The sequence below is a fragment of the Aythya ferina genome (genome assembly GCF_964211825.1).
Source record: "Aythya ferina genome assembly, chromosome: 2".
Classification (NCBI taxonomy): domain Eukaryota; kingdom Metazoa; phylum Chordata; class Aves; order Anseriformes; family Anatidae; genus Aythya; species Aythya ferina.
The window spans coordinates 4610071-4634668 of record NC_140297.1 but is presented as its reverse complement, the minus strand read 5'-3'; the positions used below and the strand labels follow the sequence as shown (position 1 = coordinate 4634668).

Sequence of the window (24598 nt, the reverse complement as noted above, 5' to 3'; positions counted from 1 at the left end):
TCCTACTATTTCCCTCAGGGTGGCCCATGTGGAGTGCTGGCAGCAGTTCAAGCATGTGTCCTACAGCAGCTTATCTTTGGAGACAGTAACAGGAATAAAGATGCTCGGTAAGTCAATTGATAATAGAAGGCTTTTCTGTACAGAAGCGAAAAAAAGTTTTTCTGTGATGCAACCACCCAGGAACCTTTTTGAATTTGAACTTATTGAGCTTTTCTTTGTCTCTGAGAGAGAATTAAAGTAGCTTGTGAATTTTGCATTTACTTCTCTTTTAACTGTAGAAATTTAAAGGTTTGTGTTTTATTTTTGAAATTACCAACAGCTTTAATTGTGGACAATTAAAATTATTTAACTTTGAGATTCCATAGAGATGTGATTTCAATGGAAATGTAATCAAGGTTTGAAAGACCATGAAATTCATGCAATTTTTGACACCGAGAATCTCAATAAGGATGAAATTTAAAAGTTTGATTATTTTTTGTTGTTGTTGTTCCTTACAGCTGTGTTTTGTCTTTCACAGTAAAACACTCAACAGAATTTAAATTCTGTATGAGTTTTCCATTTACTTTGTAGAAATAATTTTAAGTAATGTTAGCATTAAGGAAAATTGCTTATACTGCTATTCTGACAATATTCCTACATTTGTCACTTTGCTACGCAAGCAGAACTTATTCAATGGAAAGTTGGAGAAGAGTAAAAAATTACTTTATGAACAGGCCTGCTGTGTTTGCCTTTTTGTTTGTTTGTTTGTTGTTTTGCAGTAAACAATTAAGTACATTAAGAAATAGAAAAAAATAAATAAATCACAAACCGTTCCTGCGCTTTACAGGTACAGTTTGTTCATTATGAATAACAGTATTTTACTGGTTTACATTGCCACTACCTCCTGTTCTTTGTGGGTGACACAGTGACAGTGATTTAGTCAGCAGAAAAACTTTTGTGATGATATTTCACTTGGACTTCATAAAGCAACCTTGGAATGTAAAAAGTTCCTTCATATGTAAAAATTTGGCCTTGAATGCCCACCTTTTCTGATTGGAACTATTTTGGAAAGTTAATAGGGTCTCTGTTGACTTTTCTTTACTTTTAGGTGTCTGACACTTGATGGAAATTAATTGCTTGGGCTGTTTTTATCAGTAATGGAAATCATTATCTGTTTTAGCCCTAAGGATGGGAGGTGACAATTAATCAAAAGATTACCAGGGCCTAAGAGGCCTGCACAGGTGCACAAGTCCAGAAGTCGTAGTTGGTAGGCAGTCTTGAAATGAGATGCCTCAACATAAGGCATTAGAAACATTGAGAATCAGGCTCAAAATCTAAATAAAATATTGAAAGTTTTACAATGTCTGCTACTATTGTTGTTGCTAGGTATTAGCAACACTGACTGCTTGTGGACCTCAAGAAAAGGGTCCAAGCGAATGAGATACTATAAATTCCTCACTTCAGAATTAGCTGTTCTTTAAAGTCACTTCAGGATAATTAGAATAGACTGATAAAGAGATGGGTTCAGTGCTATGAAACATATTCAGAGTGTAATAACATGTTAATTCTATAATATTATGTAGTTTAGTTCCTCTTCCTTTTTCTATTTGGTACTTTCAGAACATCACATCTGTCTGTAATCCACCTACATAGCCTACATTTAAGAGCAGATGTTTAAAATTAACTAACAATGCTTACAAAATATCTTAAAAGTCATGCCAATAGTTTGAGAATTTTCTCAAGAATTCAGTCAATGAGTATTTGCACATTTTTATTTATTTATTTATTTATTTATTTATTTATTTATTTATGGGAATACAGAGATCATTCATTTGAGATATAGAGGAATAAAGTTATTAACAGTACAGGGAGAAACTATTCGAACTTTGCAAATATTTTCCAACTAGTAATATATCAACTCAGAAATCACCTGCTGATTGGTGCAAAAATTAGCTAGCAGTACAACAATTATTCTAACTCAGATTATAATGATGATAGATTTTTCAAGGCAGAAAATCAATACACGTTTAGATATTATGACCAAGAATCTCCACAGAAGTAGACAGCCTTTGATTATCTGCTCTTTGAGCCCCTTGAGTCTCAAATCACCCTTTAGTAACACCCTTAAAGCTGTTAACTTTTTACTCTTTCATCATGATGAAGTAATGGTAAATGTCATGGAAACATGTAGCACCCAAATAAGTGGGTTGAGGCCAGATTGCTTAACCTATAAGTGCCCCAGATCATGCCAGCTACTACCTATCCTGTGTACTTGGCAGTATTTGCCTCTCCTTTTTCTCTCCTCCAATTATGCACATGGTTTTAAAGTATTTTGTTTTTACATATTTTGTATATGAAAAATGCTGCTAAAGTATGCCAAAAGTCTCCAAGGAATTTCAGGTGAGCAGCTGAGCTCTTTGTCTTGATGCACAGAAATGCTGAAAGGCTTCAGGCTCCTAAAAATGAAGAGCAAGACGGACTGTTTTATTCACAAGATAAGCGTATTTTTCTTATGATGTGTTTGCCATGGGCAGAAACTCTTAGTCAAGAAGAAGGAAAGGGGAGTCCCAGAGCTTGAAATTAGAGGATTAGTATTCCTATTTAATTCTAACCTAAATTTTCAAAGTGTTAGACACTTCACAATAAGTGTTTGACTTCAGACTTCTTGACAGTTCTAGAAATAATTATCATGTATCCTTCTTATTCTACTACCTCTTCAGACAAATAAATTAATTGCTATGCATCCCAATTTCAATGTCTGTGTTAGAACACAGGCAGAGATAAGAAAAAACTGTGATTTATTTTTTATTTTGTACTTGAAAACTGTCACCTATTATTTCCCATATCTCACATCCTTCAGAAAGGAAACATTTTCTAAATGCATATTATATTCAAGACAGACATTGGAATTGAAAGGGTGTTTAATTTTTTTGATCTTTGGTGTTTCTTGTTTGGTCTTTCAGTTATTAGATCTTTTACTCAAATGCTGGGAACAGGTTTTGATATCATCTCCCATGACTGATAATATCTGAATTTCAAAGACTGCCATTCCTGAAACCAGTAGAGAAAAATTCATTTTTGTGTTTTACAGGGAGATGGATCTGTAGTCTACTTCATGCAATATATAAAGGCTCATATAAGTTGGGTTTTATTCTCCGATGTGCTACTTTTCTGCTAGTTTTCTGAGTTTTGTTTTCAAAGTTGTTTATTTCTCAATTCACAACTTGGAATTTAGAATAACAGGAGGTACTGGAAGACTTCACAAAATGCAATTTGTAGGAAATGTGGTGCTGCCATCATTGCTTACGTGTCTGGGATCAACATACAACTAAGCCTTCAATAGTTTTGCACATCATTGTGTATGTTCCAAGCCAAGCACATAAATGAATCAGAATCAGTGGGACTCCACAGACCAATACTGGGTCAGTTATGATAATATTTTAGGTCACCACTTTGGAATCTTACTTACCTTATTTAAAAAATGTAAAGAACAATGTTTACTGCAAAAGGTATTTTAGTTAAAGTTTATTGCTAAGTAGGAACATTATGGTGTAGATTTGAAAATAAGTTAAGAAATCAAAGCTTAAAAAATAAATTAATTATGAAGACCCTCAAAACTAGAAATTATGTATGAATGTATAAAACAATCCTAATACAGAATATTCAAACATTTTTATAATGGATTTAATGATGTACTAACTTATCTTGTCCATTTTTTTGCATGTCCAGTATTGTTCCCTAAAGTACATGTAACTGTATTTTTGCCTAACCAGCTATAAATATGTATTCTGAAAGAGCCGTTACTATTTCTTTTAGTAGATTAGTTTTCATTATATGATTATAGATCTGCGTATGAACAGTGCCAGTTGTTGTTCATACTTCATTTAGTCCTTTGTTAACTTCGATCCATTGAGCTTAATTATAATATTTTTAAAAATTATTTTTTAATTATTATTCACTACTTGTACATCTGGTACCATTTTTAGTATTAGTCTTCTACAAGTTTAGATTGTGTGTGTCATATCTGATATTCACCTGTATTAAAGGATTATTGTCATAGAACATATAGACATAGACCAGCAAGCTTTCATTTCCTTGGCTTAAATACCCATAGCAGCAGTCTAACGATCACTGTGAGTCACATGAGCTCAATCAGATCCCCCAAATGCAACAGATTGCTGTTAACTCTTGACCTAGATGAATTACATTTCCCTCAAATTCTCATTTTGCTTCTGACTGCAGAAGAGACCTACCCACTGTGCCCAGAGTTTGTTTTACTGAAAATCTAAGCAGAAAATTCTAGATACAGCTCTATTTACTGTATGTAATTATTTTCAATGAGATCCAAGGTACCTTCTTAGATGACTAGAATGAGATTTAAGGTGGTTCACTCCAAGGAATGATTCCAGAAAGACCACATTCCATTGGCCACTTCAGTTATAACTCCCCACTTAGAGCAATTTAGATACAGAACAGCAGCGCCAAGCCCTCCTATCGCCTGTTCAGTCCAGTATTGAGAAGTCTTCAGGCCGTGTGCACAGTAAATGCTCTCATAGTGTCTCATTCAGATGTGTAAACCTCAAAGAAAGTTTGGATTCAACTGTGTCATACACCTGGTGTATTTTTCCAGTAACCATGGTGGCTTGCTGTTCAACTGAAATGATTTTTTGAACTGGCCTTCAGAGTTGTCTAACTCTTTTTCTTGACTATAGAAGCAATTGAGATTCATAAATGATAATTTTCTGAGGTTGCGTGCTGGAGCCTTACAACACCTAAATAATCTCTTTATAAAAAAAAAAAAAAATGTGTGTTTTTTTGTTTATTATTTTTTTTCTTATATCAGTTGTTAAAAACTGCTATGAATCTGTGCATACTTTAACTGGGGCACGTTGCTGTCTAATAAGTAAACTTCTCAGTACACACTGATAATGTCTGTATCTTGCATTTCCTGGACCACAGCTGTCTTCAGCCTTCAGAAGTGCACAGGACCAAATGCCTCACCATGGCTCTTGCAGACATACTGTGGCGTGCAGGAGGCAATGAAAAAGCAGTTGTGGCACTGTAAGTAGGAGAATGCACAACACTGCTATAATTGTGTCTGTTATACAGTCTGTTATACATATACATAGTGCACAAATGGAACTTCCTTAAGATGTATTTATATAGTCTAAAATGGCTTAGGGAGAAAAGGAAAATGCCATTTCTTCTATCCCAGTAACTGGGACATCACCAAACTCTCTGAAATTGCTGTAAAATATCCTTGTGGATTTCATCAAGGCTAGAATTCCTGCAAAATCTCTACCAAGACTTATTGATCCAGAAGCAAAAATTTACTCCTGCAGGTTTATACTGCAGGATATTCTATTATGGCTGGAATTAATTTCATTTTCCTGCAGCTGCCTAAGTTGCTTAGTTAATGATAAGCAATTAGGCTGTTTGTAGACAGTACATCTAGCTTTTTGCTAGCTAGCTTTGACTGTACCGAATCCTACACTATATTTTTAACTGAGCTAGGTTTTGCAAGAAGAAATTATTTCTTTTATTAGCTCAACTAAGATAGCTGAAAAATAACTTACAAGCTTCTGGACCCAGAAGTTCTTCTTCAAACCTAAAATAGAAGCAACAAATTCAAAGATATTTCCAATGATATTTTGAATGTTTTCCGTTTATAAAATATTGCCTCTGTGATGATATTGTACATCTGTTCTGTTGCTTCTGTTTTAATGTCATTTCTCTCATATTCTTCTGCAATAAAAACTAACTGTCTTTAACATCTTAAACCTACGTTTATCCTCCTTCTCTATAGAGAAACTTGTAATTCATATTAGATAGACTGAGAGAACACAGCTAAAGTAAATGTTTTATTGATAAATGTGTTGAATACCTAACATTAGCTTATTATGCAAGAGGTTGTCTGTTTGTTTGCTTGCTTGCTTGTTTGTTTGCTTTAAGTAATTTAAATAATAATAGTACAAAATCTTTGGTTCATCATTCAGTTCATATACAATGTTGATATCTCTTTAATGTGATTGTGGTCCTTTTAACATGAGCTTTGGTTTTGTTTGAATATCCTATTTAGGCCATCAGGAAGACAGCAGTTCACTCCCATAGGAAAATACAAGGCAGATGGAATCTTAGAAACTGTAAGGCTCTGTGTAACTTGCAGTAACATTTTCCGTATATCCTTTTTGTAGCTTTTCTTATTTTAGCACAATGAAATTGATTTCCATATATCCTATGTTTCTCTTAAGTGTTTTTAAACCTTTAATGTCACATTATTTACTTGGCATCCAAAAACCAATAGGAAATAACAAAATCCAATAGTCTTTCTGGCTCTGAAGTGTCCCACTGCCTGTGGGCAATTGGACTTTGTGAAGTCCTTTTTGTTCCATCTACCTTTCAGGCTTATAAACTGTGCCTTCTTTTCTTGGTATGCAGTAAAAAATGAAAGCAGATCCTTTAAAGTCAACTAGTGCAACCGTGAGCAGCAAAAAGCAGTATTTTATTGTGTTTTATGTAGAATTCTTTGCCTTCCCCCCCAGTATCTCCACATAGCAAAATACTTTCCAGTTGTGCCTTTATTTCTATATGAAGCCCTCAAATGGCTTTGCAAATATTGATGCCGTAAGCCAGACTTCAGTGGTTTAAGGAAATATTACTGGCCTCCCAAATGGAGGAATGAACATGTCAACAACTTTTCAGAACTAGACATTTTTGGAACATCTGAAAGTGAAAACCTGTATAAATAGAGTGAATGCAGCATAAAAACTTGGCTATCATATGCTCTTCCAAGAGAAAAGATGTATTATTTAATATGTTAAAGTAATTTTCAACTGCTGGCCATTTCAGAATGCAACTAGCACTACTGTGCTACCTCTAAGTACTGCTTATCAAAGATCATGTGGACATAGGCACAGTGAAAATGAGATGGAAAGGAAACTCCTGATAGAGCCAGGAATCTAAGTCAGAGTGCTTGATCTTTCCCATCACTGTATCCACAACACCATAACTGCTGTTAGGATACAAAGACAAAGAAACAGACAGTTTGAAAGTAAGTGGCTGGACCTGTGAAGTCCTCTGAACTTCATGTTAGAAAGGAATATTTTTGAGACTATTCTCCAAGTATAATAAGAAGTGCTCTGATGAGACCTGCTATAGACAGCTCACCGCATGGGTACAAGCTCCTGAGCTACTTGCTGCTTTTGTGTCTTCTGAAGCTTCATTATTCTGAGGTTCTAAGAGTTGTTTTGCATAAACTATTAAAAGTGAAGCAAGCTAGCTGCACAATGAACTTAAAAGCTGTAAGAAGCAGCATCTATAAATTCAGAATATATGAATTGCTGAGATACAATTTTTTATCAAGAGATAGATTTCATTAGACCTTTAAACCATTTTATATTAGTTGAAATCCAACCACTCAGATTTAAAGTTTTCCCTATGTTCATGTAATTTTATGTTTTAAAAAGGAATTGTTATTGTTTCAGTTTTTTTTTTTTTCCTTATATTTCTTCCCAGCTAATACTGCATAGTTCCACAAGATATGAAGATCTGATTGTACTTCTTCAGCAGAATATTCACCAGGTACTATGTATTCAGCTGCTAGTCTTTCTGTCCATATTTATCAGTCTGATATAATGTCTTTTGAATGTAGTTTCAAAAACATGCTTCACATTTTAACAAATAGAGTGAAAAAGTCTGTTTTAACATAAATGCGAACAGTTCTTTCTGCTTTGTTTGGTTTACATTTCCTTAGGATTGGGCTTAAAAACATGTACAACAACGTAAATACAGTTCTTTTCTTTTTCAGTTTGAAATTGGCCCCTGTGGGTGCATTCTTCTGACTGTGTCTGTCATCTTATCAAGATCTATCAATCTGTGAGTGTCTTTATATCCATTTGCATAAACTGCAAAGCAACCAAGGTGTGCAAAGCTAAAAAGCAGCCATGATGTACTGAAGTTGCTGGCTTTTTTAATCTGTCTTGATGCTTACTCTTTTAAATATAGGGATATTGCTACTTAGATTTACACATTTAATCTTGTCTTTCATTGTTGTTGTTGTGAGCTTGAGATCACCCTTTAAATAGATACTTAGTTGTGGGTCACCAATATGGATGGAGTTAAGAACACAGGAACATAAACACAAGGTAAGTGTGGCTCAGAATATGACAGCTTTTTTCATTTTGTCAAATTCTACTTCTGTAATAATCTCCTAGAATTATCTGCAAGTGAAAAATGTTCCTTGACAACTTACAATAACAACTGACATGAAAAGAGCAGCTGCACTTGAAAGCAGCATGGGTTTGATTTGTATAAGTTGAATGGTGCTTTTATTTCTTGCATCTCTACATTGTCTAGAAAAGAAATAATGACTTAGTCCAGATTTGATTTGATTTTGTTCATTCAATTGCTCACCCACTGAACTTCCTAAAAGCATTTACAGATATATTATTTTTTGGTTTTGTTGTCATTTCCTCTTTTGTTTTGCTTACAATAACACTACAGACCATTGGCTTATCTCCCCTTTTGCACTCTGACATGAATGACATGATAATGTTATAGCATATGTCGTTCTCATTTTTTTCTGAGCTAGTTAAGGCAGAAAGGTCTACATTATTAAAGGTATTTGAGCAAGTGGTAATATACTTGTCACTTAGTAGAATTATCAAAGACAGCAGTGTTCCTAATTCCTATTGATTGCATTACTTTGCTTGCTGTAAAATGGTAAACATTCTTTAATAATTTAAACAAAAAAACTATTTTTTCTTCTCGATTTTTAACAGTATGTTATGACAAGGCCAGTCAATTATCTGTGATTGCACTTCAGGTCTAAACTGAAGATAAAAATTCCTCACAGCATCTATTTGTATTTTTTGATATCTAAATAGTTTTACAAGTCTAGTTCAAAATGGCAGAATTGTTTATAAAATGTAGCTATTTTCTGAGCAAGAATCATGACTTTTTCACAGAACTTCATCTTAAAGTACCATTACTCTTCTAGCTTGGTACAGTGTAATACATTGCATAGGTACCTATCTTTTGTTTATAAGAAACAAGAATTTTTCTGTGTCACTAGATACAGTGGAATGTGTTTGCAAACTTTGCATAAGATTTGTTTTAGAAGTGCAAACTAAATTTCACTTACGTAATTTTCAGTAATAGATTCGAATGGCTATGTCAAAGTACTTCTCTTAGGATATTACAAATATCAAGACAAATAACTCGCTGCTCATATCATCAAGAAATATGTACCATTTAGTGGGTGTTACAGGCATTATAAGTCATTATTTACATAACTGGCATAGTTCTGGATGAATATTTGAAGACAAATGAGAAGTTTTTTACGTAATGGAATTTTCATCCAGCAGTAGACCTTCCAAGACACTTTTTTCACCTCCGTCTTTTAAGAGAAAATCAGTTTCTACATAAAATTGAAAATGCCAAGTTTCAATTGTCCTGGTTTGTGTGCATATTCTATTGAAAAAGCTAGATAAATTATCTAATTTTTGTTAAGAAAACAGCATATTTTAATTTCTCAAATCATGTTAAAATGTTTTAGTTTGTGACCACAATGTTGACTGTCAGGAGGTAAAAATAGGTAAATCTCTCTTTTATAATTAATTGATATTTTTTGTAAGATAGTTGTAGCCTAAGGATAGAATAGTCTTGCACCATGGTTATCATAAAACAGAATTGTGTAAGATGTAAAGGTATGTCCAACTAAAAGAAAACAAAGCATTTACATTTGATTTAACAAATATAACATTGATATTCTGATTAATAAGTGATGAAATGTTTCTCTCTGTCAGAAATATTCTTCCCAATATTTTCTGTTTCATGAATATTTACTTAAGTTTGCAATTCCTGACATAATTAGAATAAAATAATAACACATTCTTTTGTATAGTGGGGAAGCATTCATTAGTGGTTAAAAGACAGAACACTGAATGTAGACTAAATGGTGAGGTTTATTAAATGAAGGATACAGACTGCCTTAGAGCAGTCAGATCTTCAGGCAGATGCTTTCCACACCTGTACAGATGGAAGACCTCATGCTGTTGTGATCCTGCCAAATAATTTGGAATGATAGCTGCGATAGTTGGTGGTGTTCATAAGGATAAAGACCCATTTGTACCTTCTTTATTCTCTGACTAACTTCTGGCCATTCGGAAGGATCTCAATCCTGCCAGCAATGGAAGAATGTCATCTTAGGTTTAGCCTTCTAAAATTATGCCCAGTCCTCCCAGCTCCCTCTGTAATCAGTGAGAAGAGAGAACGTTCTCTAAGAGAGTCATCCCATCCAAAGATATCAAGAAACATGGGGAGAATTGCTGATAGGCAGTGCCTATTTTTTTTCCATTGAGTTTGGAGAGGGAATTACTAGTTTAGACTCCTATTTCTTAGATTTTTACTATTTTGAGGATAATGTTGTATCTTATCTTTATTTACATTCTATGGAGATATTTCCATCTAGGCTCCGTTTATGCTTATACAAAGAGAAAAAGGTCATGATTCATTTGACATATCAAATATCAACCTTAGAATGAGATAAATCATCTTCTGAAATGCCCTTATCTCCCCTGTATATAAAGATATACTTATGAAGAGGCTCTACACTGTATACAACATGTAGTCAAATAATTCTGTCTTATAGTGACTGGTCAATAAAATGGGAGGTGACATGTTAATATTGCTAAGAATTATACATAATGAAAAAACAGTCTCAAAGATACTAAGCTAGCGAAGAGCTTTGAAAAGTTTATTATGTAAAAGGAGAGAAATTCTGGCACCATTACTAGTAGTTCTCTGAATATGTCAGCCCAATTTTCTATGATAGCCAAAATGAAATAATGTGTTGGGAATTACGGTGATAAGAGAATAGAATAAAATGGCGATAGCGTTTTGCATAAATACATGACCTTCTCCTGTCGTATCTTCTATGTGGTCTTGTCTCCCAAGGTCAGTAAAGACACAATAGAACCCAAACACAGTGGAAGACAAAAGCTAGAAGTTTTCCCTTTAGCGTGGAATAGTTTCTGTGAGAGCAGATTAAATCTTTCATCTTCAGCATTGACTTGGATATGATAAAAATGTGGAAATCCATGACAAGGTTTAATATGGAATGATTATATGTTGTTTCACACAGTCTAAAAACATGATTGTCAGGGAAATTATCAAGCCTCAGATTTAAAAACCTTGAAAAAAAAATGCTACTTTTTCATCTGTAGCATAAGTAACTTTTGGTACTGGGAGATGAGGAGGCCAGAAGTATCAAGAAAGTCACATAAATTTACTGGAAAGTGCATGCTTCAGTTATTTTAAACCCACCTGCCTGAATGTAGCCTCCATGTGGCCCAACTTTTTGTTCTGCCTTGATGTTTGCTACTGCTGCTGCTGGCTGGGTGCTGGTCTAGGCTGACTTTGGTCTGGCTCCATGATTTTTATGTTGTTACCAAGTTTTTCTTGTAAACAGAAATTGCAGATTGCAGCTAGGTCTATTACCCTAAATCCCCAAAACCCTAAGTATTTTTATTTAATGGGCCCACACAGCCAGGAAATGCGGAGTTTCGCACTGCTTTGTAGATTTTGCTAATGAGTTTATCATACTTCATACGCTAATGATCATCACTGGTAGAACTGATAACAAATGGCCAAAGAGGAGTGAGAATTCCTGAGGAAGTTGCTCAGAACGTGTTGTTGCTTCTGGTACAGGAAGGAATGCTAGTCACTAACAATTGTAACTTTTTTTTTTTTTTTTTTTTTTTTTTTTTTTTTTTTTTACAACCAATGAAAAATTAAAAAATAGTGGATGTGTTACAGTTGCTCAGGGGACTGATCTTCCTGAATGTGCAAACTACGTACTAAAATCTTCATGTTGTTAACAGCCAAGAGATGTTTTCCATATACCTGGGAGAGACCAAGCTAAAAAGCAGGCTGTGAGCTCCCATGTGGACCATCTCATCACATCTAGCACTAAAAGCTTTTAAATTTCTTCCTCTTGCCAAACAGACCCACTGTTTTCATTGCTATATTTTTCTTAATCTGTGTAATAACTTTATTGAATAAAACCATCATTACTAGAAGCTATTAGAGCTAAGAAAATGCCTTAGGTCAAATTCCTTTGTAGAAAAGCAGTGTATTGCCATTTGCAAGCTACCTGCAGACACTAAAGAGAGCTTCATCTGAAAGACAGACTCACTGTTTTACTCACAAATATGCTGACCAGTGACCAGTACAATCAAATCAGCACTGTTTGCAGGTCTCTTTAGTTGAGTCGTGCACAGATACCTTATCACTTAATGATAACAGACTGCAAGTGTAATGCTGCAGTCAGCACTGGTCATTTGGCTCTCTCTTCACTTTTTTCTCTGAAGTGTTTTTGTGAGAATTCAGAAAACAATGGCACTATCTGTTAAAAAAAAAAAAAAAGTTTTATAAGTCAACAGGAGGCTGTGCACTTCATTAAGCAGGCCACTTGCTAATAAGCTTAGTAAAACATGAGTCCACACATTTTTCTTTAATGTGATCCCCTGCTGTAGCCTTTTCTCTTCCAGAAAAGTGTACAGACCCCTTTCAAAATGATTTGTGTTGTTTTCCCTTTGTGAGCTTAGAAGGTTTTGGTGTTGTGGGCTAATAAAAAGCTAATGCCTTTTTTTTAAATGGGATAATGGTTTGATTCCTTATGAATTGAGGCCTCATCACACCTACTAAGTCTGTTCTTAGTTACTAGTAATTTAGAAATCTAACTTAGTTTTCTGAAATCTTCCACCATCTAACAGTATTTTTTTTGTTTGTTTGTTTTTTTGTTTGTTTTGTTTTGTTTTGTTTTTCCTAAGGGGAATCATACAGGTAAGGGTAGATTCTGTGTTGAGCATTTAGCCTTCATTCCTGTGGTACTGTCGTGGTTTAACTCGACCGGCAGCTAAACACCACACAGCCGTTTGCTCACCCTCCCCCCTCCCTCTCTGGGATGGGGGAGAGAAACGTAAAGTGAAGCCCATGAGTTGAGATAAAGACAGTTTAATAAGACAGGAAAATAATAATAATAATAACAATAATAATAATAACAATAATAATAATAACAATAATAATAATAACAATAATAATAATAACAATAATAATAATAACAATGATAATAGTACTACTACTAATAATGTGTACAAACAAGTGATGCACAATGCAATTGCTCACCACCCGCTGACCGATGCCCAGCCTAACCCTGAGCAGTCCAGCCGCCCTCCCCCGGCTAGCCACCCCTATATATTGTTTAGCATGACATCAGATGGTATGGAATACCCCTTTGGCTAGTTTGGGTCACCTGTCCTGGGTCTGTCCCCTCCCAGCTCTTGCTGCACCCTCAGCCTGCCCGTTGGCAGGACAGAGCAAGAAGCTGAGATGTCCTTGGCTTAGTATAAGCACTGCTCTGCAACAATTAAAACATCGGTGTTTTATCAGCACTCTTCTCATCCTAAGCCAAAACATAGCATTCTCCAGCTACTAGGAAGAAAATTAACTCTGTTCTAACTGAAACCAGGACAGGTACCATTTTTCTGAACTTTTTCTTTCTAATCCTTCCATGTAATAAATGCCACAAATCATGTTGATGGCTGCTCAGTAGACATATTCCATTGCAAAAAAAAAAAAAAATATCCTTTCCATAATAAATGAAGCAAAGCTGCACGAGACATATTATAGGGGAGAGAAATTTTGACTTGTTTAGACTTCACATGAAAGGAAAGCCTAATCAGACAGGCTAAAGGACCAGTGGCTACAATCCCTCTCTGGCTATGCAAAGGATCTAGATTCAGCATTTGCAGAACCAGCATGTATAAACCAAAGTATACCTTCCTAAATGAGTATGTTGTTCATCTGGGGAAACTGATTTTTAGGTCTTCAGAGGATCTCGGAAGAATTTTGCACTGTTGTCATTATTATGCCATGTACTGTGCTCATGTATATTTGTTCATCAACTTGGTTGATGAACAGTAGTTCTGTAACTATTTGGTTGCAAGACATATGCCAAGAATCTTCCTGCTTTGGTACAATATGACCGTTCTGTCTTGACCTGTTCTATCTCTGTAGGACAGCATTTCACTGTGAGATGTACTGTTACATATTTACACTACTTATTTATAGTACAGCAATGTTTTGTAATAAAGATCAGAAGCCCTTTGTCAGAGAGAAAGACAGGGGCCCAAGAGTAAGATGGTCTTTACTCAGTAAAATAACTTTTTATCAAGAAAGGTATAACATCAGATAAGCATCACTGTAGTAATCTTTATCAAACCTTTTTTTTTTTTTTTTTTCTGTATCTTTCCCAGCTATATCATTTACTGTGAAATAACCTAGATTCTGACATGTTACTTTACATTTAACCTCTTTCAATCACATAGGACATTAAAAAGAAAGTGGTATTGTGTTGGTGCATGAATCGTGGGTGGAACAATGGGTCCTCCACCCTCAATCCATTTTCTTTAACTGACACCTTTTCCTGTCACAGAGCCATTTGCTAATTTAGAGTTCCCCTAAAGTGCACTTATTCTCATTTTAAAGTCTCCTCATGTTGTTTGGCTGGTGAAAAAAACCTTTATGTGAAACGATCATGTGGCTTGTCCAATGGCAAAAGCAATTGCAAGTTCACATAAAATATACAGTCACATGAGGCATACTCAATTATTGATGGAAATATGCTTTTTATTATTAGCCAGTTTTCTGGGAAAATGGCTTTTCATAATCAGTTTCCCCCCACTTGAGAACGCCTGGAAGACCATCAGCAAGGGGAAATTACGTGTGTGACCAGTTTTCACTCAGTGTTTACAGCTCTCTAATATAAATACATGTAATCATGTATTTTACCATTTAGTCTTTTGGTGTTTTAAAAAGATAGGGAAGCAGTTATTTTTAAGGGGAAACAGCTGCTAATTATGTTACAGTGCAAAAAAACAAGCAACTAGACCTAACAGACTAATCCATATTTGGGAGTCTCGGATCTCTCTAAGACCCGTTTGTGACTTTACAACATGGAGGAAGCACAAGATTAGATTTACCAAGAGCAGTGAGAGGACAATAAATGGGAGAGTTTGTGTGAGATCCAGACCTTGGTAGGGAAGAATCGAGTCCTTGTTTGTTTGGGTAAGTGAATTTCTATACCTGCTGCTTGATAGGTTGCATGCAGTCCTCAGGATCTTTCATGTCTTTGGTGCTCTGTTGTATGAATTGGACAGAGGCCCTTCTAGCTGAGTGATCACTGGACAGGCATTGCTTTTATTAAGTGGAATCTTAATGAAGCACAGATTGCAGCTTCAGCTGCTAAGAGGCAATAAACAAGGGAGTTTGCTTGTAAGAAGTTAATATTTCTCCTTCAAAGAAAAACAAGAAGTCAGGGGTAGTAACTGAGACAGCCTCAATAACATTCAAAGGAGGGTGAGAGACAGATCTGAAGCTATGATTTTTATTCTCTCAAACTTGGATAAGCCGTGGAATGTATTGATTTATGAACTGTTGAACTGTCACCTTACAACACTTGAGGAAGAGATGATCTGTGGACTAAAGAATAAACCTAGAGATGATGGTAGAATGGGATTTTGAAGACAAGATAAAAGAGAATAGGGTGTGACTCAACACCAACATATGCATCTGTCAATAAGATCTAGAGATAAGCAAGCTATAGAGCCTGTTAGATACAGAATGGGACCCAAGGGGAAACATGACCACAAAGGCAAGAAGAGGAAGAATTGCATTAGATGTAAAGAAGTTTGCTGAACTGAAGAACAAAGAAGAAAAGCTAGTGATAAGGAAATAGAAAAAATGAAACCAAACACAGCCAAATGGGGGAGAATCAAGGAAACAAAGAGGATGTCCTGGGTTGTTGCATTCTTTCCTTTTGACATCTCACTAGGTAAGAGATTGATATATTGAGAAAGAAAGAGAAGAAAGAGAAGAAAGAAGAAAGAAGGAGAGCTAGTATTTACACAAATAATAGAGCATCATGTGACCCTTGTCTCCCTGTTAATAAAATTCAGGAAGCCTGTAACCAGCATAGGTCCATAGAACTGTGAATTGGACAGTGTGAAGGGAGGTAGGATGTTTGCTACAGAAAGGTTTCACATGGCAACAGGGGGAAAATCAATACTGTTTCCCCTGCTACATCTAGTTCCTTCTAGAACTAATCAGGATAAATCATAAAGCTGAGGAACATGACTGAAAAGAAGAAAATTTAGCTCATTTTCTGGAGAATCTTCTGAACAATAAAGAAAATTAAAATGAATGAAAAAAAGTGTGGCGAACAACAAATAGCTCTAGCAATGTTAGTCTGAATTTTGGTGAATAATGTGATTCAGACAAGGTCAGACCCAAAACTTGTAAAGGAAATTAACAAGCAATTCCCTTATAACATCAATAAGAAGATACCAGGAAAGTGTGAAGTTTTAGTTTTGGGTGAATGTGGCTGACATTAGGAATAATATAAAGAATGCCCCACATCCAAATGGATATTCTGTTTTAAATTTCATTAAGGAGAATGATATAGGGAATGGTCAGAATGACTAATTGGAATCGATGCATAGAAATGGTATTAATTACGTAGGAGGTGGAACAGAAGTTAAAAAAGTCTTTTTGCCTAGGTCTCACTTCTAAACTAATGCAAGATTTTCTGAGCTTTCTCTTGCTTTGTCAGACTTTATGAATGGGCTTGATCCTGGAAGCTTACTTACTCTGTCAGACTATATGGCTTGGCCCATTAAAACAGGCAGTTACCTTGTATCTCTGGTGCAGTAAATTTGGAGAAGTGAATACTATGCATCTCCAAATACTGGCAAAACTAACACTTAACATATACAATGACAAAGATGCTTAATGTCTTTTTTCACAGTAGAGGTCACCATATAACTGTAGTAACAAACAATGCCTACATTTAAGAAAGATGGAAAATCAAACCAAGCAACCTGGTCCTTAACTCAGCATGTTGAAAAGATATAAGCAAAATTCTGAAAAGAGAGTAACTAACTGCAAAGGTAAATAGAAAATGGTGGAGAATGCAGTCTGTTTTTAATGAAGATAGGTTATACAAGACTGAACTTATATTCTACTTTGATAAAGAACAGATTTTTTAAAATGGGAAATTAAATAAATGAATTCTATCTGAACTTCAGTAAGCATGCAATTATAGAATCAAACAGAGAATTGTTAGTTAAACTGGAAAAAATAAACAAAAACAAACAAAACACAACAACAACTAATAACGTCAGAATAAAATTAGTTAAGGGTGAGATAATAAGATGTTTTTGCACTTGATTTCATGCCACCTGAGAATTCATTTACTAATGTGAAGATAAGAGATCTTTTAAAAATTGTATGGGTGATAAAGAAAGGTGCTCAGAAGAGTTATCAGCAAGGAGAAGGTTACTGATAAAGTTGATCAGTGATCACTCTGAGATTAATCTTTCTTAATATTCCCTTCAGTTATGTTGAGAAGGGAGTGGTGCGCTAATGAAATGTACTAATGAATCAAAATTGAAAGGCATTGTCAATACAGAAAAGGAATCATACTGTACAGAGAGTTGGCTTTGCTTCATGCTGAGGGCAATAAAAAAAGAATTTGTTTTAACTGCAGAAACTACAGGGTCATGCAAACAGAGAGTACTCACTGCTGTGCTGTTACAGTCCATGAGTTATAAATGGAAGGGTAAAGAGTTGAGAAAAGCTGAGGAGCACAGGATGTCTTTGAGCCAGCAATATAAAATAGCATTGGATCTGCTCTTAGGATGTATTACAGTAAATAGTTTGAGGAGGTGAAGAAATACTGCAGAATAGTGCAAGGTACTGATATATCCTCATTGAAATACTGTGTTACCCATTGGCTCACCCATTAAAGCTGGAAGAAGCATTGGTGAAGAGAAGACCGGGGTAATGAGAAATTTGTCTTATAAAAGGACACAAAAAAAAAGTGTTTATCTTTTCTAACCAAATAAAATAAAATAAATTGAGACAGGACATGAATATATTCTACAACATAGGAGGGAAGTGTGCCTAAGGAAACAAGAAGGACTGAGAAGAGTTATTTAATTTAAAGAACAATATTTGCACAAAATGAAAATGCATCAGTAAACTTAGTCTGTGACTCAATAAACCTAGTCAAACTATGATTAGATTTTGGGTTCCTAAGCTACCACTGCAAAAAGTATGAGAAACCAAGAAGGAACTAAGAAATGTGGTTATCTGTGAAGGAGATATGAGATGGCCAGAGTTTACCAGTCAGAGCATGTCATCTTTTTCCTGTGTCTGCAGCTCAACATTATCCCAGGCTATAGTCTACATCATGGCTTATGTAAATGCAGAGCATCAATCTGACAATTATCTGAGATATGTGGATTTAATAAGACTGTCCATTTAGGATTAAAGCAAAAGTCCATCCAGCCTAGTAGTCTGTCTTTGATAGTGGAAAGCTGTAGCTGCTGAAGGAAACTGCATAAGAAACGGGGTGAATATAGTGCAATTATTGTGCTGGTATTTTCTCCATGTTTCCGATAGTCAGTAATTCAGAGACTTCCTAAGCTGGCAGTTGTATCCGGACCATCGAGTTTATTAGCCCTTGATGAACCTATCCTCCATGAATTTGTCTAAACCCTTTTTGAACCCTTTTATTCTTTTGGCCTCCAGAACATCCTGTGGCAATGAGTTCCCCAATGTAGTTATGTGCCGTGTGATAGAGTTTTTCCTTTTTTTAGCTTGAACAGCTTGCCTGTTAAGTCTAAAGAGTGTTGCCTAGTTCATGTTATGAAAAGTGCTGAGCACGCGTTCTTTATTCATTTCCTTATCATTGAGAAATGTTTGATCCTCTGTTGTAATACATCAGTTGTGTCCTTTTGTAGCTATGGCTGTAAGTTGTCTGTATATGATCTGTACAGTCACTTCTCATAGGGAAGCTGGTCCATTTGACAGGGTTTCTTCTGGCCCTCTGAACTCTTTCTGGTTTCACTCTATCTTTGTAAAGCTTAACTTATCATGAGATGAACTCATCTATTCTGTCTGTGAAGTCATCTTTTGCATGCTTCCAGTAAACCCAAGAATCAAAATGTTCAATTCCTGTCATTGTCAAGTTAAAACCTGAATCAAACTTACTATTCGAAAGTGGCTGTTCATGCATTGAATTTAGTTGGCTTGTCTGAGCAAGGACAGTTTTGTCAAAGCTAGCTATGAGACGTTATTTCTATAGCAACTGTATTTCTCAGCTTGTAAACCAAAAATATATACTGAGTCTGTCTGCAATGCTGACGTATTCGTGAGTATGATTTATCTTTCCAGACCTCATTATGTAACAATTAGATGGTCATAACCAAATCGTGGTAGGCTCTCTTCACATTCGTCAGACATGGAAAAGACATTTCCCAGTAGTTTCTTCCTCTGCTCTGAACATTATTTAGAAGGTCTTGTAAATTACTTCAGGATTTACTACTTTTTTTTTTTTTTTTTTTTTTTTTCCACATACTGAAATGTAAAGAAGCCAAGAATGATTAGCTGAAGACATGTTCATCTTTAGATATAAAAAAATAGCCCATCCCTAAGTGACAAATTAGCTTTGTCATCTTCCCAGTCTTGTTTTTTCCCTTTCCTGGAGGAAATTAAATCCTTTCAGAAATGAATACTTTTGATTTTAGGGATATAAGGTGTATTTTTTAAAAAAGTCTCCAAAGAGGCAAAATAGAAGTCTGATTCTATTAAAAAGTAGAGCAGTAATGAAAATATGGTCACATTTTTGCCAAATTTCAGCGAGCCTCCTTTTATACTATGTACTGTTCAGCTCCATTTGCTAAATATAAGGTCACTATGGTTAAAAAGATCCTAGTTTAAGATCTTTCCATAATGTGCTCAGCTCAGAGGGACGTGTTGCATTCAATAAGAAAGATAATTTATTCTGAAAAATTGAATGATGTGTTGAATATGCCAATTGCTTAATCACTTTCTGCATTAGACCTATCCCTCTGAAACATAAATACCTCTTGTAGGGTGTAAGCACCCTGTAGCAGCAGAGCTGATGAATTAAATGCGCATGATTGTACGTGTACATTTCAAGAACTTTGTGAAATTATCAGGCCTGTGAAAAAAGTGATAAATGAAGAATTGAAACCACTTCCTTGCTTTTATTGGTTTGCATCCCAAACAGAATTTATTTATTTATTTTTAACAGAGCAGCTCTTCCCTTCTTTTTTAAGCATTCGTTTATAACCTTTGCAGTGTGCCAGTATTAAAAAAAAAAAAAAAAAAAAAAAAAAAAAAAAAAAAAAAGGAACATTTACACAATAAGCCAGTCACCCATCCTGTCATTTTCCACATCCCCATTGTAATTATTTGAAATCCTTGTGCTTGAAGAGGAGTTTTTCTCCCTCCCAACCCAAATTCTATTTTGGGAGTAGACTTGTAATTGTGTGTTTGTTAATATAGCTGTCTGTTGCCATGAACAAAGTGAGGTCACCAATTCTCAATTACAGTTTTGCCACAGAGTTAAAGGCTTTAAAACAGCTAACACTTACTTAAACGCACCATTTTTTTGTTTTATATTATTTCATTTTGCTGTGTTCTGAAGTTGCTATCAATCTGAATGATATCTAAGTTAAAATAACTAGCATTAACCAGCTCGTTTAGTGATAGGCTGGAACTCTTCCTACTGTTAAGTTTGTCTCTGACTTTTGTATTTAATATGCAATGTTCAGATGTTCTCCATTAAAGACTTGGCAAGGGTTTTCCTGGAAATACATTGTAAATTAGTGTGTATGAAGCATTTTTAAAATGTTTTATTTATCTAACTTGGTGTTATTTAGAAAAAGTTCATCTGATTACAGTGCTCAAAATGTTTATGTTTTGGATTTGTATATATACACTTTAAAACTTCACTAGAGTGCTACAATTCACAATAATTTATTTTATCAACACGCTATCAGTGCTAAGGCTTATACTGCTTTTACAGTTTCATCTAAGTATGCTATTTTTCTTCACCTGTCCTAAGCTCTTAGAATAATTTTATTTATTTTTTTTTTAATGTGTATATCCCAGAATGGATGAGTGTGTTGAAAACATGAGGCAAATTTCTGAGTAATAGGAACTGTCACAGCTGCCTTGATGTCAGCATGTTATGTCACAGTTCAGACCTGCGGAAGGGTTGACTCAGAACATCTATACATCTCCAGTACTTTAAACCCTCCGTAAATACATTAGTTGATTTTGTGTTGTTTTTGTTTTTATAAAAAATCTTTCAGTGTTTTTTTTTCTTCTGTGATTTTTTAACTTCTGATTAGCAGTTTCATCGGGGCTGAATATTAACACAGAATCATCAACAGGAACATGAAGAAAATGAAATTTACAATATATGATCATACATGTATTTTTGGAAAGACTGTATCAGGCATTCTAAAACTATCAGCATTAGAAACCATGAAAAAATACATACATTTCAGATTAAGTGTTTTTGATTGATTTCTGTCATGATAAGATTTCCCCAGCTGCTGGCTCCAAAGCCACCTATGCATTTTTGGCTTTGCCACATAATAACACACACTAGCTTTATATAAAAATAATGTGAAAATATAAATATTATATAAGAAAACACATTATATTATATTACTATAAAGTTATTTATTATTTATGTAGTTATTACATTATATATTGAATACATACTGAAAAAGAAAAAATCTGGTTGCAAACTGAATGATGAAAAAGTTATGCCCTATGATGTAAATATCTCACTATTTGAATCTAAAATAAATAAAAAAAAAAAAGTACCAAATTAATTAAACTACATGGAGATTAGTTCTGCCATGTTTTTTAGGTTCTACAAACATATAAAATATGTCTACATTTTTGTCAATGCATCAGAAAAGCTGGACAGTTCAATCACCACTGAGTGGAGAATTCAGCAGCTGAAGGAATGTCAGGGCAAAAACTGAAACATAGTAAAAGTTGAAAGCAAGCCTTTATGTCCATTATTATGTTAATCTGAGAAGGTGAATGTCATGTGAGATCTTATGTACTGATCTGAAATTTAGCAGATCTCATTATCACTCTTTTGATTATGAACTGGCTAAAGAACTGGCTCAAGAACATCTTCCTATTGAAGGCAGTGCTTACATACGTTCAATTTCATATATTTCTTCATTTTCAAAATCATATCCTGTTTTCTAATTGAGTAGTTTCAAAGACTACAATATTACCAGTTGAGGCAATGACCACCATTATGAGCCAGCAGTCAACGTACTTGTACCTCACTCCACTTAGACTTATGTACTGAGGATGACCAGGATTCTTAAAAGTCTCATGGCTTAAAATTAATGGGGTTTTCTGTTTCAATGTGATTATAAAGTGATAAATGGAAATTTCCACGCAGGGACAAAGTAGAATTAGTGGTAACAATTTATTTGCTGTATTTGGTTTCACACCTGGTAGCCAAGATACCAGAATGGACAAATGCTTCATATTTGCTTGTCATCAATGAATCTCTTCACAGTCCAGCAGAAAACAAAACACATTGTTGTAGTTACCTGGTGTGTTTACAATACACAAAGGGTACTTCCACTTCTGAAAAGCTGATGCCTTTTATTGTAACACAATGAATACACCTGCATTGAAGTTTGTAAGTCTTTGGGAGGTATGGATAATAATCTTAAAATGATTTAGAATAGGTGTAAATCTTCTAGCTATATGCCTGATGTTTGTTTCCTCATCAGCAGAGATGATTTGAAAGGCAGATGTGTTTCTTCTTAAAAATCTGAGATACACCTCAGCTCCCATATTGTTTGTACCTACAGATGAAATTAGAACTTCCTCCTATTGTCTTTCTCGTATGTCCCATCGTCCCTAACTGACGCATATTGTATAGTCTACTCATTTCAAACAAGGCAACAGCATTTTCAAGATGAAACTGTTTCTCAAACTAAAAAATGGCTGAAATCCAAAGATTATTATTATCCCATCTATTCCTCACAATGTTGCATGAGAGACTTTTCCATATCACAGGCATGCTTTCTGTGGCCATTTCTTTGATTTCCCACTAGCAAGAGATGCTATTATAAAACTTTTTTATTATTGAGACTAACTTGTAAATTATCTTTCAAATTAAAAATAAAAGGGGAATTGGTGTGATTTGATGGCTATGACAAATTTTAATGACTCTAAGGATCATTAGGGCTGGAGATCTTGAAAGTTATACATAACATTCCAATTTTGTCACTCACATAAATCCCAGGTGAAAAATAATTTTGTAATATTTGGGATGAAGACAGTAAATGCAGAGATATCCCGGCTTTTTACTTAAAAAATGAATTTTTTAACAGAGCATGCCATGTTGAAAGAAAAATTCAAGGTAGCTCTAGTGTAACCAGACCAATTCAACTGTTGCTTTATCACAAAACAAAGCATTCTCTTTCTTTCTGCTTTCCTTCTTCAAATTTTGTTTTAGGGCACCAACCTATCACTAACTGAATTATTCCAGGAGTTATAGGAGAGGGAACTTGGCTTTGAGAGATAGTACTCCATAATTATCAGTGATGCAATTTCATGGACTTTGGTGTCATAAAATAGAAGGAACCATGTGGCAGTATTATAATAAGTGTACACCTGGAGCCTTTGCATTGAGAATATAAAGCATAGATAATATTGTCTTCAGTCTGTGGATATACCCCAAGAGTTAATGACAGGAATAACAAATGCATGTATCTGTGAGAACATTTTATCTAGCTCATTCTGTAAGACAAATGGTCAGTAGTTCTGACTTTTAAAGTTCTACCTTGTGCAAGAACGGTTTCTCCTTTCCTCTACAGCTGTGTTCCTCAGTCTAGCTGTAATTAAATTCTGCTTGCTACAGGTCTAGTTGATAGTCTTTTTTCCCTGTGTGAAAATTCAGCTTAAAAGAATTCCAAAATGTAAAGTTCTATTCATACTTGGGAAACAGCATTTTTCCACAAGATTTAGAGATTTTTAAGTCAAATGAAAAGAAGCAATTGGGCTTAAGTATTCCCTACTCTTTTCAGGGTGCGCAATGATTTTGATGTGCTTACGAACCGTTTGATCGGCAGCCATGGCTATTGTACTCAGGTAAGTTAAACATGAAGTCTTGGAGATATCATATGACTCTGCACAGAGAGCTGTGAACTGACCTCTGGGAAGAGATAGCATTTCTTTAGCATTTCCCCAGAATGTTAAGCATCTTCGTCTTTATTGTTTATCATTGCACTTCACTTTGGCAGACTGTTGTTTTTGCTTTCAGAGTCTCTGCTTTTTTTTTTTTTTTTTTTTTTCCTGGTCTGAATCTACCTCTACTCCCCTCATCTGCCCCTTTGAAATCCCTAGTTGGTTTCAATGTTGTAATGCCACTGAAACTGAAACCTGTGTTTCCTTCCTCCATTTCAGAAGAGTGATCAAGGTTCCATGTCCCACTGTACAGCTCCTCCATAAACGAGCCCTGCTCAGCCAACAGCTGATGCTGACTAAAGCTAACTGGTGCTTCAAACTGGAGACTCATTGATTATAGCTGTATCCGGTAGACACGTGGTGCTTGAAAATAAGGATTCTGAATTGCTGTCTATCACTTAGGCTCATAACTTTATGTAGTCTAATTCTAGCTCATGCCCTGTAC

General features: G+C 35.0%; 1 protein-coding gene across 3 annotated transcripts in view; it reads left to right on the top strand.

Moving 5' to 3' along the window:
• MINDY4 (MINDY lysine 48 deubiquitinase 4) overlaps positions 1–24598 on the top strand; it is an 82472-nt gene that overhangs the window by 30135 nt on the left and 27739 nt on the right. For all 3 annotated transcript variants that reach the window (XM_084508667.1, XM_084508668.1, XM_084508669.1), the window contains exons 9-14: positions 19–107; positions 4939–5040; positions 6059–6122; positions 7495–7560; positions 7787–7854; positions 23994–24057. In XM_084508667.1, coding sequence (XP_084364793.1) covers positions 19–107; positions 4939–5040; positions 6059–6122; positions 7495–7560; positions 7787–7854; positions 23994–24057 — 453 coding nt within the window. The remainder of the gene's footprint in view (positions 1–18; positions 108–4938; positions 5041–6058; positions 6123–7494; positions 7561–7786; positions 7855–23993; positions 24058–24598) is intronic.